Raw genomic sequence first — 18,792 nt, forward strand, 5'->3', positions numbered from 1 at the left:
TTTTTCAAGTTTTGTCACATGGTACTTTCCTGTCATTCTTTTCCTGAAAAAGTTGACAATTTTGTAATTAAATTTGTAGAAAAATTACTAAATGAAAACAAGTGATACCAAAGAAGTTGCCACATATTAAGTACATGGAGAAAAGAGATTTTATGTCCTACTGATCCCTCACAGGGGATGAAGAAACATCTACCTTTCCTTTCTCTTTTTTTCCTCAGTCCTTCACCTCCTCTCAAATATGTGTTAGAAGAAACACATCTTGGAATTATTTCCTCAGTAGTGAATTATTTTCCAAGAGATATACAAGCAGAAATGAAGACATTAATTTCACTCACTAACACAAGCAAATGTTTATACTTTATACCTTCACTACAACAATGGTGCTTTCTCCTCATCTGAAGAACCTTTTCCAAGTCTTTCTAAAGTTGTCAAAAAGGACATCCTGGAAAAGATACATCAGAGGTATGACCCCAAATAAGTCTCTAGAATAACAGGATTTCCCTGAAAAGGCATTACTTAATGTTATATTTTCTTTAGGTATGAAGTTTTATTTCTACTCCTGAAATTTACCAACTTTTTTTAGCTTCACTCTATAACTTATTACTATTTGATGCCCTATTTTATGAGCTTATTCCTTTTTGTTTTTCTCCTCTTTTTGTAAACATAGGAATTACTTTTTGTTTTCTTCTATTATTTCCTTCTAGTTCTCTGTTACATTCTTTCCTATTATTAGGGGAGAATTACCATCATGGCATGACAAAACTGAAAAATGTGCCTGGTGAATGACAAAAAAATGGTGGTAAGAAAAGGTTAAGCTGCACAGAAATAAAACCACTTACTCTATACTGATCCTCTTTACTTCCTTATATTTCTTTTCTTTAGCAACAATGGGGCCACACTGAATGAACCAGTGCAGCTACAAATAGGAAGTACAACAAAACCTCACTGAGCTCATGCAGACTCCTAGATTTCTGAGGCCAAGATGACCATTATTTTAAGCAGGGTGATCTCCTGAGTAGCAAAACTAATTTTTTTGTATAAAGATAAATGTTTCCTGAGAATTTGATAACAATGAAAAAAAAAAATCTCCCTTTTCAAGCTGAACTTTGCTGACCTTAGTTGGCAGCTATCAGATCTTGCTTCTATCCTGAAGCCCTACTGACAAATGGTAATCATTCTGAAACAGTGCCTCTCAAAACACAAAAACCTACCACAGTCATAGATCTCTAGAAATAACTTGTATTTCTCGTGTTTCAGTTTTCTTTATTTACTTGACAGTAACATTGTTATGGACTCTCCCTAGACCTGCTTTGACATCACTTTGCCATCTTAATTTGACATATCACAACTGTCTCTGTTGTCTGACAAGTTCTTTCAGCATGAGGGTTTCTCATTGCAAGAAAATCTCCACAGACAAGAAGTATAAAATGACTGAATCATAAAATTCCACACACCATCAGACAAAAATACGACATAAGAGAATAGATGTTTAGCAGATCTCAGAATCTTTTTTTGAAGGAGGTAAAATTTAACATAAAGTTGCACTGAACACAGTAAAGACATAGTATCTTAGTTCTTGCAAAAATAAACCCAGGTATGTAGGGAGTCTGTTAACATCTAGGTAAATCAAGCTAGATGGTTCATTAATGTTTATAGTATAATTAACGCTTTTTTTTCTATCAAAAAAGGCTCTAAAAATGGGTATACTTTTATCATGCAAGTGTAGTAATTTCTCAAGTTAATTAAGACTATAGTTTTTGTGCAATATTCTTTTTTTAAGCCTTGAAGGCATGGAAACAAGCAAATCTATATCCAACGGGATGAACTGAAGAAGTGCCTTTAAATGATCAGGACCAGTAAGGAAATTCAGTAAACCTGGTCACTAATTAAAATGTTTCAGTCTGGGTCATAAGAACAGGTAATAAGCAGAGAGAAAATTAAGTAATATAAAAGGAAAAACTGTGACCAGCCCTAATGAGATTAATTTTGTAAAGAACCTGATCACAGAACTCAGACTACATGGAAAAGGATTATTTTATATCTTTCAGGGCAATATCTGATACAGAGATGTTATTTGCACCCTATAGATTACCGGAGTTGGGTAGTTCTCTGGAAAACACTGCCGGTGTAATAAAGTAGATTGATTCAATTTTTAAGCCTTTAGAGGACAAGGGCTGGGGCAAATACCAGCCTAACTGTTTCAAGTCCAAAATCAGGCAGAGTCCCCTGCTGAGTTCTGAATGATGAATTAAGTGGAATAAGAACCAGAGAACCTCTGCCTGTGGAGAGCTTCAGTCACAGCATGAACATCCTGTAGATACTGAATACCTTTTTGGCATACCACCTCGTTTTTCTTTGGACCTGGACAGTAGAGGAGAAAATAATACGGGGGGAAAAGGTGGCTGTTCTAAAACAAAAATACTGTGCAACTCAGTCCAGTGTTAACATTCAGCACTGCTGTATACCTGATATGATGAGTCCACCTACAGGCTGTGTTACAGCAGTGCCTGCACATGTTAAGACCTTTCTCCAGAATCTTTTAAAAAATATTGCCATGAAATATCTTTAAATAGCTCTCTTGATACCTTTTTTTTTTTTTTTTTGGTAGTAGTTTAGTAGGAAAACTCACTAAAAAATGTATTTTCGAGTAAAGCTGAAAGTTAAAGCAAGAAGAAAGACAGAAACTGGATGCTATTACAACAAAGATGGACTATCAAGGAGGGTATCAGGGAGATGGACATCAGGGAGGGTATTTTTCTAGAATCCTAAGTCTAAAAGATCAGTCCTTTCTAGGCCTTTTGGTTTGCAACTGGAATACAGGCTACTAGCTTGAGAAAGAAAGAGAAAGTGGCTTGTGAGAAAGTGGCTAATACTCTGAAGTAAGCGAGACCCAAGGATTACAAATAACCAACTTCTTTTCTTATTCTTTAAAGGCTCCAGTATTTTGTGCATTTCCTTATGTGCATTAAAACAACAGCAATTGGTACTCTTTGGTTCCTAAAAATATAAGTTTTATAAAAGCACTTTCAACAGTAATTTAGTTACCTCAAACATCTAGTGGCTTCTACATTTTCAAGGATAACTTTCAGAGTTTCTTTCCAGCAAACCTGACTACTTAGCACTGCTACCAGCTTTTGCTTTCCTGAAGGCATGTATGTATTATTAATATTTTACATCTGCATTCTCCTAACTAAACTTTACAATTAGTCTCACAATTTTGGTAAATTTTTTCTCCATTGTCAAAGCAACAGAAGAACCCAAATTTCTGTCTAATGGGAACTCCACACATTTTGGGCTGTAAAGACATCTTGATTATTAAACAATGCAATAATGATAATATAATCAACGACACATAATCTGAGTGCCAACAACAATTTCTACCCTTAAGTTACACTGGGACCACACAAGTCAGAGACAGAGGAGAGGGCATGAGCAGTTAACCTCTGTTCCATAGTCCAATACATCTTAGTAAGTGTCCAACTCATTAGACAGGGATAGAGTGGCTCATACATGTAATTAATTATTGGCAGGTTTACTTTCAAAAAGGTGCCAGATGCTATGCATTTCCTAGTTGCTATCTGGATCTCTGATCTATAATGTTTCCTGCCATGTTAAACATCTGTTCAGAACATACTTCTGCACACAGGAACTTCAGTAAATCAAGAGTTAAATCAAAATCAAATGAATGTGTATCCTCTTTCTGGTATTTATAACGATATCCCTTTAAAGATGTCATAAAGGAATATTATGTGAAAGAAAAATGTTCTGTAACTTGTGTTGGGGTCATTATAGTTTGAAGATTTCAATGTGGATAAATAATAGAGACTTCTTTTGTGGTACCTGCTCTTCAGTTCTCTGAATTGGCATCTGTCTTGTCACTAGTAGCACACTCTAAAAAAACTTTGGAAGTTGCAAAGCTTTGAACCTTGACTCTCTGGAGTAGTTGTAAATAAATAGGTAGATTTGAGTATACATTTAGCCCTTCAACATTTCTTTGTTCCTACCATACAGACTTCTGGAAAACTGGTGTTGTTTTCTGCCTCCATGTGTACCTGACTCATTGAGGTTTTTAGTAAAATCCATGATCAGCCCCAAAGTGTGTGCAGAAACATGAATACACTGTGGAGCCTTTCAGTAAGATACTATGAGCTAATCATACCAACCATAGATAGAGAATTTCTTACAAATTTCTGACATGTCTATAAATAGCGGTTTGAAATTCATGAACTTTATATTTTTCCTGCTTATGAATGGATTACAACATGTGCAGGCAGGTTTTCAGTCAGCAGCAGTATTTTAAATTATATCTATTGGAGGATTTCATGCTCTGTTTCAAAATGACCTATGGCTTTCTTCATGGTAAAATCCTAATCTCACAAATTCCTTGCAGAAATTCTTAAAGTAAAAAAGGAAAACACAAACTAACTTACTGAAGAAAAGAATTATCTGTAAATCATTATTATTCCAGCCTCATTATCTAATTAGGGGTTAATTTCAGAGAGGAGTGAAATTTTTCTGGGATTTTTTTTGCAAGTCTTTATAGTGAAGATAAAAAATTCCTATAAATAGGAATCCTACCACAAACTCAGAAAAACTGTCTTAGAGAGGACTGGCTCAGGAAATTCACTAGATTTAACTGCACTGTGCTAAACATGCAGCATCACCTTTTCCTAGACAGAGAAGAAGGTCCTAGACAGAGAAGAAGGTACACTTAGACATCCAGGGCACATGGAAGGAAGGAGTGGGATGTGGCACAGCAGAGAACAAGTACATTATGAACTTAGCCTTGCAAATCAATTCAGAGTTCCTGACCCAGTACAAACCAAATAATCCATAAGGTTCCTCATCCTTACTGAACAGAGTGACCAATGTCCAGTGAGATACCTATTGCAAATGACACTGCCCTGACCTCTCCACAGAAAGTTTTAACGTTCACCTTGATTTCTAACAGGGATTCCCTGATGTCTAATAGGGCTGAGTTCCTACTGCTCCCTCAGTCCTGCTTTATCAATTGCTTTCCTGCTCCTTATGCTTCAATACCTATAGTGTTGTACAGATACCATATATTACACATTACAAAAGAATTGGGGGCGATTATTTTGAGTTACAGTTCAGTTCTCCCTTCCTTTACTAAACAGTGGCATATCTCATATAATAGCGCAGAGCAAATATTGAAGGTGAGTAAGAAACACACCCTAACCCAAAATAGGGTGTCTTTTTTCTAAACAGATATTTATATTTGGGGATACTGTGTAAAAATAGCATCTTTTAAGCAACCTCTGTTAAACTGTCTGAAACTGGCCAACATATTAAAAAATTATCAAGGGACTGAAAGGCTGATCCTCCTCACCCAGTGTGATCACGTAAGTTTCATGTTCTCAAAAAAATCAGATTAAAGTACATATAAAGCTATGCAGTCATATAATTGCAAGAGCTCTCTGAAATCTGAGACCAAACTATAGCTGGCAAGAGTCTTACATGAGGCTTCTGTGAAAAGACAAACTTCATTATGCAGACAAAGGAGAAAATGTCTCATACTAAAATGGGCTTCAAGGTAATGATTAAAGAACTTCTTATATAAAAAAATGAAAAGCAATTAGTATATATACACAGATGACTACATATATAAAAATTCAGAAGAAAGGCTTATTTCACAGTGACATAAGCGCTATCTTTGATGCCTAAAGGGAAAATGATATATTCTTGACTGCATCTACAGTTAAGATGTAGTCAGCTGCAAAAGGAAAAATCCCCACTGTTTTCTTACTGATTTCTGCAGGTGGCTAGCTGACACTGAAGTACACCTGTCTATCACCATGTGAACAAATGCAGTCATGACAATGTTAAAACAAATTAAGGTTAATGCAGACTATCATTCCTTGCACGATGTGGCACAGAGAAAATGGTGATTCACATGCTCAAAAGTCACAAAGAAGCTTCAAAAGCATCCAGCAAATACGTGACATTTTTCCTCTTGAGAAGCTGGATTGAAGATGATATTTAAAAAAAAAAAAAATCATAATGACTACAAGTAATATCAATTGCAATAATTGAGGGTAAGCTCTATTAAAGTTTTCCAATTATATTTACCCTCATTAGGAATTCTGTTGGTGGAAAGGCTATAGCATCCTGTAGTATTTAACTTCATTTTATCTCTTCTTTTTGATACATCGACCGTATCGAGCTCCTTACATTAAACTTCATGGCATTTATCTCCCATCCATCAATCACTCTTGTGCCCTGCTCTTGCTACCTCTGCAGTGTGTGCATCTTTATTAAAGTGCTGGCTATAGAACCAGATAGTAGGAGTTTTACCAAATTTGAGCACAGAAATAACATCACCTCCTCATCTATTCTTCCAAGACACAGGAAAAGTCTTTGTTGCCTCAGCACTGAGTTAAGGGAGCCAAGCATCCCAATTATTTTGGCAATCCCTCCATTCTTTGCATGGATTTGTTCCTCATCTCCTACCCTCTAGGATGGATCTAAGTCTATGTTCTTTGCTCCTAGGAGTTGGACTCCGCATCTGGATATGTTGAAATCTAGCTTTTTCTTGAGTTTTGGTTAGTCCAGAAAATGATTCAGCATATCTCTCCAATGCAATACCTTTGTTTCTCATTTTGTGTATCTTCATCTAAGCACTTGGTTTTGCCAGGAACAATTCAACACTATAAAAAGACTGTTAATAAAAATAGCAAAATAGGATGAAAAAGTGGATTATAGAAATTTCAGCACCATGAATAGCTTAAGGTTTTATTTATATGCTGTTAATTCGAGTTAATACTAATTTTAAAAGCATAATATTATTTATGTATTCCTTTCCCCTCTTAGTTGCTAGTATTTATTAATTTATTTATTTTGTTCAAGATGTTGGGTACATGCTGTCCTACAGACTAGAAGGTCAATTACTGTAATTTTAATCAGTTGAAAGAAAGCATGCCTGGACACACACAAACAAAAATATTTTGGATGTGGCAGAGTGAGATAAAAGAATGAGAGAATAATATGTACAGGGAAAAAAAGTTCTGCAAGAACATGCATTTTTCCACTTTAGAGCATCTATACTCCTGAACACAGAAATACAAAGGTTCTGAAAATTCTCTAAGAGAAACACAAGGGGCATGTTAAGCTCCAAAAAAGTAAACTTTCCCCAGAGAGTGTAAGGGATTTCTGAATGACCTTAATATTTTAAGGAAAATGGTTGTCCTGCTTTTCCTAATACAAAATTCAGTATTCTTCAAGGAAATCAGAAACTAATTGTGCCAGTATTGGTAGATGCCACAGTGATGTCACACTTGAAGTCTTGGGGAGCTTTTAAAGTAGTGTCATTTAGCACCCAAGTTCTATCTGTGGCTTCCAAAGGAATGTTTTGGACAATTTTTCAATTGTTTCAAGAAGTCTCCTGTCAAACATGATACAAAGCTAGTCCATCATCACCTCTACTGAATATTTTCATAGGGCCACGTGGTGAGTTAATGAGGAGAAACAGATTCTGCTCCTATCAGTGCAAAAACATTCTGTCATCTGACTTGAATTGTGCCTGTATCAGAAACGTATCACATGTACACCAAGGAATTAATCTGAGATCCTTTGGAGAGGGGCTACCTGGCTGACCTTCTCCCCAGTTAATGACATAGCAAAGTAAAAGCACCGGTGAAGTTTCTCTGGTACCTCACTGGAGAGAAGGGAAAGCATTCTATGTGAGTGTGTTTCAACTGTGAGCCTACTGACACGCCAAGAATAGCTGTAGTGGAAATACTTTTATCCATCTGTGCTTGACAAAAAGAGGATATAGCTTTTCTTTCGACTATATATCAGATTACACTTGCCTGTAACATTTTCACCTAAAAGCTAGAATGTTGTAATGCACTTTACATGGAGGGCATTTGCAGACCATATGGAAACTAGTTAGTGAAAACATATCTGTGCAAGTGTTAAATGGAACTCCACAATGAGCTCCATTGCTAAGCTCAAATATGTGACCTATACATATTGCATGTTTGTTTCCAATTAGATTCTGTACGGACAATTTTAACCTTTGCAATTTCTGTTCTCAGAGGCATTGGAAGAACCTCAGTTGACAAACCACAGCAGTGTTGGGCTGGTTCTGGTGTACTTTGTTTGAAGCTGTTTGCATTCAAATGCAAATAAGTCCTTTTTAACCCATCACTGAGGATATTTTCCACATATACAATATTCTGAGAAGTTGATGAAACATTTGAAACTCAGTTGAGTGTAAGATACCTTTGAAAAAAGAACTGGTTTTGGAAAAAGGAGCAAGTAACTATTTCAGTAATTAGTAATTCAGTAATTTTAGTGGAGTAAATAGATGAGGCGTTTTACCAATAAGTATATTCTGCAATGCCAGATTACTGCTTTATAAGGTTCCTCTGTTACCAGTCACATTTGGGAATTTACCAGAACAAACAAGAAAAATGAACAATTTCAAGTATTAGTGGCCTAAGTTTTTGGTGTGGACTGACCAGATCATTGCAGCCTGTGCATTTCAACTCTATTCAAAAGTTAAGAAGCCATTAAGATACTAAGTATAATTTACTCAAACAATAGATCAGCCAGTCTTCCATGGGACAGAATGATGATAAAATGTGATGTAAAAGGCTATGACTGCAAGATTTTTCACCAAAGGTTTGAGGCAGCTGAGCTACTACAAAAAGGTGAAATCATAACTAAGTTGTATAGACATTTCCAAAAACATATTGACAACATCTATCTAAAAGCACCAGATATTCTTGAAAGTTTGCATAATTAACCTGTTTTAAAAGTATTAAAATTAATTTTGTTTTCTACTCCCTTTTATTTTGTGCTCTTCAGTATTTACAGTCAGCTATAAAACTGTGTACATTCTTACCAAATCTGAAGATGATTTAGCATTTCTTACACACACACACACACACACACACACACACACACACACACACACACACAAAAGAACACTAGGAAGAGCTTCAGGAAAAAGTAGATGCCATCAAGCACGTCTGACAGTATTCAGATTTTAGCAAAATCTGATAGCGAAAAACTTCATACCATAAGGAGGTTTCAAAAACAGCAAAGAATGAAAGGTATCATTATGTCAAGCTTGAAAGTACATGCTTCACAGAACACAACAGATTTTTTTTATGGTGATCAATTTGAAAAACACAAGTGCCTTAAGACTTAATTATATAGAGTTTATTTCCTCCTTTTTGATTCTTATAACTAAAACCTTTACATATAAAGTAACAAATTAAACTATTGCATATAAAACTGTCAAGTTAATTACCGCTTGCCAGTAAAAAAAATCAAATGTCAATTATCAAAGCCCCACAGGAAATCTATGCACTCTCATATCTTGAATTACACCACTAAAACCCTCTGTTTCACACAGTCATTACCTGGAGAGCACTTTCAAGTACTTCAAGACTACCACTGGCTTTCAGTAAACAATGAGAGGAAACTTCTCAAAGTAAATAAGGAGAGAATTCGGAATTCTCTTTCGAAGGCAACTTAACTAGGCAGGAATTCAGTTTAGTTGAGAACAAGGGTCTCATAGGAGCAATGAAGAAAGAAAAGATCAGAAGTACACAATGACTACAAAAGCAACTCTCTGAATCCTCTGTTAAGAACAAAAAAAGCCCAAGTACTTCAGAGGTAGCAAAGAGAAATTAAATTCTTGCATTGTAAAAATCTATGGTGTGCTTGGATTTTTTACTTCACAGATTGCTATTTCAGTATCTTGGTAAGAAAGGACTGCTTTTTAGAAATCAGGAATGAGAAGGTCAGACATAACAGTAAAGACAAATGATGGGAAGGACGTTACTTGTTTTGGAACTCAGTGGTTCCAATGTTTTCTGACTGAATTGGGTGGCTAAGTCACAGATGGGGCAAAATCTGGAAAGACATTCCAAACAGTTATCAGAAACATTCTACAGCAAACAAATCATGTTTCTCTCTAGATAAGCAGTGAGATAAAATACTGCCATATAGTTGTGAGGTTCCTGTGACCTCTAGCTTTTCATTCTTTGTTGTATCCTGGGAACTGTTGCAGACTTGTTCATGCTATGGATCTGACCAAAAAACAAAATCAGAACAACATCAGTGAAGAATTTTTTTAATTAGGTAAAACCAAGACAATTTTAGTCATATTTTATAAAAACTATAGTGCAATTAATCAATTGCCAAATGGAAAAGGACAATGCTGCTACAAATTTTGCAACCAACTTCACTGAAATAATATATTTAAGAATGTAACCCATCAATTATCTTACAGTTATCTCAATGTAAATCTCAGACCATTAACTTCAGGTGTCATTAAGTGAGAAGTGCAACTTATTCACAGTTATAAAATTAACACTATAAATACCTGAAGCTTCTAAGTATTACTAAGCTACTATACCATTCCTTGGTATTATTAAACGATAATATTATTAAACAATAGGAAGAAAAAAGAAGAAAAGGTTCTAGAAAATTTCAGTTACAAGATGTAAATATTTATAGTAACAAGAGCCAACACTGTGAGATGTAATATTGGAATTACCATAGAAAAACTGTACACTAATATTTAGGTTAAACATATGTATAATAGAAGATGTTTTGGAATTTGAACACAAAGCTATTTTTTCTGTGTAGATCTTCACATATTATAAGCCTTTTCAGAATGACGCTTTTTCCTCTCAATAAACAACAATACTTCATAAGAACAACCCTGGACCCTGGAAGGAAAAAATTTACCTGGCTGTATATTCCTCTGAACACATGACCTGGGAGCAGCACATGCTCATGCAAATTCCCCCTTCACTATTTTAGCTGCATTAGTACTGATTCACTACTTCATGCGCTTGCCATATTTGCACTTCCTGCATAATTTCTGCATTACTTCCTGCCTCATTTATGGCAAATTTTCTAACTATGATGTAGCAAAGACACCACATAAACCCCATAAAAATCCTTGAAAGTGGTCAAGGATACTTTGAAATTTTTCACTTTTTATTCCCCATCTAGGGACAGCTCTTTACGTGCCTGTGTGGATACAGCTGACCAGCCTGAGGAAATAACAACCCTACCAAATACAAATACATGCATCAATAATGTTGGAACATGGTCTTCTTTTTACTTTCTTCTGTGGGAATAGATTACACTTTTTAGTTGTATTTCCACTGGCTTCTCAAAGTCAGGCTGAAGCACTGAATTATTCTGAGGAGAGAAAGGCAAACTATAGAGAGGATTTTGCATTGTAAGGTGACAGGATATATCTTTACGCAGCATCTCAGGGGAGAAAAAGGGTACCAAAGCTACCACTTTTGATTTCTTTAAATGAAATTAAATGCAAGGAAGTGAAATCACAATGTATTAACAACTGATTAATTTATTTATCAAAAATAGTTGTATAAAGTCTAGTGAAAAAAACCCAAACCTGTTCATATGAAATTAATAAGAGCTAAAATAATATAATCTTATTACAGAAACAGTACCTTCAATCAACAGCTCTTGTCCATGGCTGCCTAATAATGTTCGGGACAGGAAAGGGGCAAAATCAACAAAAATTTCTCGCAGGAGAGGGGCCACTTTTTCTAAAGCTCTTTCAAGCTTTGCAGTGATACTGTGAAAAAAAAAAAAGAGACCATGATTGTAAGAACACTTCACAATAGAAGTTAAATTATGTCAAATCACAACAGTTTTTAAAAGTTTTTGTAAGCTTTTTTAGAAAACAGGATGATCGTAATTTGATTAAACTTTACAGTTTTTAAATGCTTTAAGTAAATGGAAATTTCATGTCAGAGTCAGCAGTGTGTCAGCCTCATAAGTTCTACAGTATTTGCAGAGTACTCCAGAACAAATAAAATTTTAATTATCCTTTTCAAACATGATATCAGATTCAAGTATAGGTCTATTTCACCATCTCAGCTTAAATCTGATTTTACACACATTTGAAATCTTGAAAAGAGAATCTTTTTATTCACCAAAACAATCACAAGCAACTTGCTTGTTTATTCAAGCTTTCAAATAACAACATTTGATATTGCAAGGCAGCATATGACAAAGTGTTCTAGCACAGATATCAAGAGAACCAATATTCTTTTATTCAACTTTGAGGGAACATGATCCCAGGTAAATCACTTTGCCTTTGCATTTAGACTTCTCTGCCTGCTGAGGCTGTTTGAAGCATGGTATGGTCCTTAATTTTTTCTTGTACAATGAGAAGAGGTGGTGTGACTTCTGTTTGCTTCTTAAATACCAGAAATAACACTCCTTTTTCTGGGGATACAAACTAGTGATAGACTGAGAATGTCAGCAATGTGCTAAGGACTGTACTCTTTAAGGTTCCTTCTCCCCTTTTAAAACTTGAAAGGTTGTAACACCTTTGCCCACTGGAACTCTTACACAAAGATTAAAAACCTGCTGTGTTATCTTAAAGGAGTAAACGATTACTTTAAAGTGGAAATAAACTTACATACATATTCTGGTCTACTGAGAATTTTTGCTGTTCTTTTTCAGATTGCTGATGGCTGAAGGGGTTTTCATTGTGCTTGCATTATGGCACTAATATATTATTGGCATTCAAAAATGTAATTACAGGAAGAAGTTACATGTATTGACAGAATCTAAGAGAATGAACACTGACATTTAGATTTTATACTTTACTAACTATAAGCACTAAATAAATGTGGATGTTTTAACTCAGATCACTTGAAGATCTCTATGTTTAAAAAGAAAGCTGATGTTATAAAAATATTGGAAGCTTTCCTTCATTAGCCTGAAATTATTTTACTGAACTTCTGTAGTGTATTCTCTTTAAGTGTGCTGTCATCCCATTTAAAATTCAGATAATGATTTTCTAATACTCTAAAGGATGGATTAATATCAGCAGCCCTTTAAGGCTGTTTTAAAAAGATTATTTGAAATGAACTTCACTGTGGGAAAGCCTCTATTGACTATAGTTGAAATGCAGGTGACTAGCTTAGAGTTTTTAATTTTCAACATGAATCTAACCCAAGCTTTTGCTGATAAGAGATAAAAAACCTCCTAGATTAATCTAGACTTATCTAAATCATATTTTTAAATATACTTTTACTGTAAATAGTTTTATAAAATCCCTAATTTCAAAGTTAACTCTGAAAATTTCATGTAACATTGAAAAAAATTTCAAGTTCCAATGTTTTTAAATTAAGACCAATTTTTACTTAAGAATCAAGCAACGTTGGAGGTACAGGTATGCTATTAATCAACACCTTGGATGAGCTACTAATAACTTATCAAATGGACAGCTGATGGATCTTGTTTGCTATGGGCATATTAATGGGCAATTTGGAATAGTATTCTGTAAAAAGATGAGATCAAAGGTTAGCACCTTTTAAAAATGCATATCAAAGGACTGAATTTGATATTTAAATAGTGAAAGAAGAAAAGTTCCTGGTGCATTTACATATTGAAAACTGAGTAGAGTTCTGGTCCTTCAATTCCAAAAGGAACAAGCAAAATCAAGAAATAAATCTACACAGAGATTCCAAAAAATATTTTGGGTAAGTAGGTGACCTATTCACTGCTTTTTCTGTACTCACACATACAAATGAGAGAGACTGAACCTATTCTACAGCTGTTTCTAACATTTATTATATCTTAAAAAGCATACTGCGATCATTAGGGAATTCCCTATGGAGATTAATGTAACTATTTTTCATGACTGAATGAAGAGATTTTAAGGGGTTTTTGTGAAGAAATAATTTTTTTTTTTCTTCCCCATTTCTGGACCTTCAATGAAAATAAATTCTTAATAGCCCCCAAATTCTAGATTATTTAATTTGCAGATTAAAGACAACACACATCAGAAAATAGACTATAGAAAAATATATATAACATATAATATATATTGCTATAATATTTACTATTATATAAATTTATAATTTTTATATAATTTATATATCATTTATATATAGAAAGGCGATAAACTGTGACAGAAAAGATTGAAAGACCAAAATAAAAAAAAAACACTTTTAAAACTGTGAGCAAAAAGACCAAATAATCCCATGGGAGGTTCTTACTATCTCCTGCTTGAATTGGTCACAAGAAAGTGCAAAGAGGATGAGGGCATACACTGTTCCAGTCCCAAGTATGCTACCTTCCCAACTTCATTCCAAGACAAACCTCTACCTCCAAACCAAGACTATTAAACGTCTAAGAGTCCAAGATTATTCTCCTTCTCACTTTCCTCTGCCCAGTCTACAACCATAATCAGATCTTCCTATGCAGTTGCTATAAGGCAAGGCTTAGATACGTTACCTTTCGTGTCACACAATCTCTCCCCACAAACAACTCTAATTTTTAATCTCATAAAAGCTATAGCATGATGAATTTATATGACATAACAAAAAAAAAATCAAAATAAAGGTCTAGTTGTTTCTTAGGCAGAAGAGGTGGAGTTGGGAGGGTGGGCAGAAGAAAGGAAAAAAAGCCCAGAAGATGTTCCTTGGGTTGAATAGATTTTGTCTACATGTTGGTCACCTATTCAGTTACTCCTCAGAATACAACATCTGAGTTGAAATTCTGAATTCAAAATTTTATTTACAGATTTTGCACCTCAAGTTTTTCTTTGATTCCAGGAGAAAAAAATTAAAAATGCTTGGGAAAGCACAATAACATTGCATTTGTTATAATAGCTGAAAAAGAAACTAATTAATGATCCAACGGAATTTTAAGATACCTATTTAATTTTAACAAATTTTAACATGCATATCTCAATTTTGAAAAAGATTTGTCCCTCTGTGAAACATCGTCTTCGCACATGAAGACAAGAAGCAAAAGGAGTGCTTTAATTACACCACAATTTTATTAACTTGTCTCATGAAACAGTCAAGCAATAAATAACATCATACAAATGACCACTCTCTCCTTGAATATTTGCATCTTTTTGGAGTGGAACCAACAGCCCTTTTGCCTTCAGCCTATACCTGCACCCATTGCTGCAATTCCACCTGGACAACTTATCTGACCCTTCAGGTAGGACCAGCAAAAAAAGGAATTTTTTTCACTGTGTGTTCAATCACTGAAGCATTGTTACTTTTTTAATGGGTTATGTAGGGCCCCTGATTTAGATTTATTTCCTTTCCAGCTTATTAGGGAATGCAATCTTTTGTTCATGAGCTTCTAAGCTTGTCAACTCGTAAACAGCCTATGAAGACTGAGCTTGCTGTCTGCATTCCAATGTTCTTACAGCCACGCCTTGCAGTGGCCAGCCAACTAAAGAACACTCGGCCACTCCATAGTATGTCTCATGTCAGCTTTTTAGGGCAGATGCGTGTGCACCTTGAAAAGGTCAAAAATTTGTCTTTGAAGTGCTGCAGCAAAATCTTTACACAATAATAATTATTATACAAGATACTTAATAGGAATTTCAGAGGGCATTTTCCTGGCTGCCAGTCAGGGCAAGAGAGGTATTAGCTACCCATGGGCATGAGTCTCTTGAAACACCAACACTCAGACTGGGTGCCCCATTTAGTGAGTTGCACAAATACAGGTCTGGTTTTGTCCTGTCCAGTTTAACGCAGGCTTTCATTTGCTCAGGAGAGGTTGAGTCTCTCCTTCCACTTCCTAGTGTTCCATTACCAATCTGTACAATCATTGTTGAATAAAGAAAAAAACCACCCAGCTGAAAAATTACTTTAATGAAGTTTTAGTGTCTGGCATAGTTTGAACAAGTTAGACTCTTCAGTTGAAAAACTCAGACTTTTCAGTGAAGTGTTACTTTAGTATATACATCCTTAGTACCCAAAAAGTATATACAATGTAGCATATGTATAACTACAGAAATGCACATTAAATCACTTAATTTCTTAACAGTATTTTAGGAAGAGAAAATATAATTAATATTAAAAGATAGAACTTATATACCTCATGTTTTCAGCTGAATCCTCTGGCATTGGAGCAACAGTTTGGACAGCTGGCAGATTTTTGCTGGTAGCACCATTCACAAAGCTGGATGACGAAGAGGAAGAAGAAGATCCTGAGTCTACTGCACCTGTCCCCCAAAAAACACAAACCTTAATTCAGTCTTAAGAAACAAAACTTTTAAAATAGTCCTTGTATTATTAATCTACTTCTAAGTATGGAAATAATGTTATTTACTCTAACATAGTAAAAACCTTTCCATTGGAGTATCATAAAAATTAATACCTTAACTTTGCTGGTATAAAAATAATAAGCTTGAAATCTATTGAAAATCAGGCAAAATATATCCTTACCTCATTTCCATTATTCCCAAATTATATTCCAAAGTTGAAAATAATTTTACATCATCCTGTAAAGCAAGATCTTTCTAAAATAAAGGTATATTTAAGATGAGCTTGAGTTGAGGATGGAATTTTAAATATTTCTTAAAAAAAATTTATATATGCATACTTGCCTGCCCAGTTGCAACTACAGGCAGAAAATAAAATAGAAATTTAAAAATGACCGGAAAGATAAAAAACGTTTATCACTTCAGGAAGTAATGGGGGAAATTAGTGCCTGGGGAGTATTAAGACTCTAATTACAATTTTTCTGTTTCCTTCCTTGAGTCAAGGAGAATTGTAAGATCTTAAAAGTAAGAAGGGCAGTGGGGGTATCATTTCAATGGGTTGTGAACAGCTGCCCAGAAAAAAAGATGCACACAGAGCATACATTTATACTTTAAGTGATCTGGGTCAGAGCTAAGGGCTAAACTTAGCCTCTAAATGCCAATCTATCATGTTTGCTGAAACGGCACTGTGAGTTCAGCCTCTCTGAAGCAAACCAGCAAAGGCTCAGAGAGGCCATGAAGAGCGAGAGTGCTGTGATAAATGCTGTCCCTGTTCTGCATAGTCCTTCTGCAACACATCACTGCAAAAGAGGTAGCTACAAACAGTCTTGTAGTTGGAGTTCAAAGCCTGAGGGACTGCAATGCTACCAGAGAAGAGGCTGACAGGCAACAAGATTTATCCAAGTTAGCACTGAGGGGTGAATAACCCCAGTTTAGAGATCAATGGCCATTTTCAGAAATGATAATTGTTAACTCCCTCTTTCTGGTCAGTTTTAGCAGTTGATACATCATTGTCCCTTGCATTACACAGGTATATATTATTTTTCAGTTTCCTGCAGAGATCTACAAAGCATTTACGGTTTCTTGACTGCTTAAGTAGTCAGGCAGTAGTGGAGGTCAAATGCTGATAAGTGTGAAAAATAATCCGTCAGCAGGAATGATTTTTTTTTTTTAAAATTTGCCTTTAGATATTTTTTACTGAAAAAAGAATTAAGGTAAATATTGGAATTTTAACTAGCTCATTTGAGAACATTTACATTCAAAACAGTATCAAAATGCAGTAGGATTTACTGGGCTTGCTGACACTAAAGTAGCTGGTGAGGTTCAGGATTTAGATTAGGAACTGATATAGGCTGTTTTTTTAATAATGGGATTGGGAGATGGATTGTGGCTTACACTGTGTGTTCTGGCTTGGATGAAATACAAATTCTAAATGTACCCAAACACACCGAGAAACTCAAAAGTATAAGGTAGGTTATCTCTCCCAATCTCGGAATCACAGCAACTTAACTGAGAATAGGGTATCCTAAAAAAGATTAAGCCTTCACATATATATGTCTCTGTGTGTGCATTTGTGTATTTATACACTTATTTTTATTCACAAATGCATAGGGAATACATATTTTTATTGTTTATTCCCTTTTCCTTCCAAAGTAAAATTTTCTTCATTGAGGTTGTTTAAAAATGCAGTTGCTAAGTTGTTCAACCAGCGATTAACATAGAAGTAAGAATCAGGATATGAATTACAGAAATCCAGTCTAAAAAACTATAAAGCCAGTTTCTTACATAAAAAGATGAAGGAAGAAAACCTATCTCCCCAAAGACGCATTCACAGCACTAAAGGACTTCGGTAACATACATCTCATTAAATTGTGACAGTGACATTGACTGTGATGGCGATGGCAGATGGAATGTAAACACCGACTGCAACCCATGAATAACTGAAAAAAAACACCTTTCACATAAGTCCAGCACAAAATACACCCTATAGACATGACTGTATTCCTAGAGTATCTGTGACATACTGTAAAAACAACTGTAAATAGGTTTGGGGGGACATCTAGTGTTTCTAAAAAATTGCATTCTCCTTCTTTTTTATCATAGCGAAATAATAAAAAAAAAGGTGCTGTTCAATTAAATTCTATAGACTACTTTAAAATCATGAATAACACAGATATTTCATAGATTACAAGTATATAAACCGAAAAGATTTTAGATACTTTGTCTATATGTCTCAAAAACTGACATACATGAGTCACTGTTTTGAGTACCATAGGCATAACTTAATTAAAAATGGCAAAATAAGCATTTTAATCTAATATATATTTAAATATTTTAAATGTGATACTAATTTTTTAAACTGTCACTAATATGTCTAGCATTTCTAAAATGTTAATATAAAACTCAAATCTTCAAAAATTCAAATCTTCATATAAATCTTTACTTCAGAATTCAGTACATATATAGCTCTAATTAAACCTCATACTTGCTGAAATTCCATTCAAGCAATACTTTTTAATTGATCAAGCTAATCTACAGATTAGGATCAAAAACAATTTCATTAAAAAAAAGAAATTGTAAAATCTGTCAAAAAAAGGAGCCTTCAATTCACAGTGAATGTACCATGGCTTCTGCAATACCTTACTGTCCTCTACTAAGTACAGTACTGGGGAAATTACTGATTTTAAAAAGCAATTACTTACAAACAAGAGCTACTACATTCCAGCCAAAATAGTTCAGACCTT

At 34.7% G+C, this 18,792-nt stretch overlaps 1 protein-coding gene across 7 annotated transcripts in view; it reads right to left on the minus strand.

Moving 5' to 3' along the window:
• The window catches only part of NBEA (neurobeachin), a 467,531-nt gene that overhangs the window by 256,342 nt on the left and 192,397 nt on the right, over positions 1-18,792 (minus strand). For all 7 annotated transcript variants that reach the window (XM_069012126.1, XM_069012137.1, XM_069012124.1 and 4 more), the window contains 2 exons: positions 15,883-16,009; positions 11,469-11,596 (listed from right to left, as the gene is read on the minus strand). In XM_069012126.1, the coding sequence (XP_068868227.1) occupies positions 11,469-11,596; positions 15,883-16,009 (255 nt within the window). The remainder of the gene's footprint in view (positions 1-11,468; positions 11,597-15,882; positions 16,010-18,792) is intronic.

The sequence above is a fragment of the Aphelocoma coerulescens genome, chromosome 1 (assembly GCF_041296385.1).
Source record: "Aphelocoma coerulescens isolate FSJ_1873_10779 chromosome 1, UR_Acoe_1.0, whole genome shotgun sequence".
Taxonomy (NCBI): Eukaryota; Metazoa; Chordata; class Aves; order Passeriformes; family Corvidae; genus Aphelocoma; species Aphelocoma coerulescens.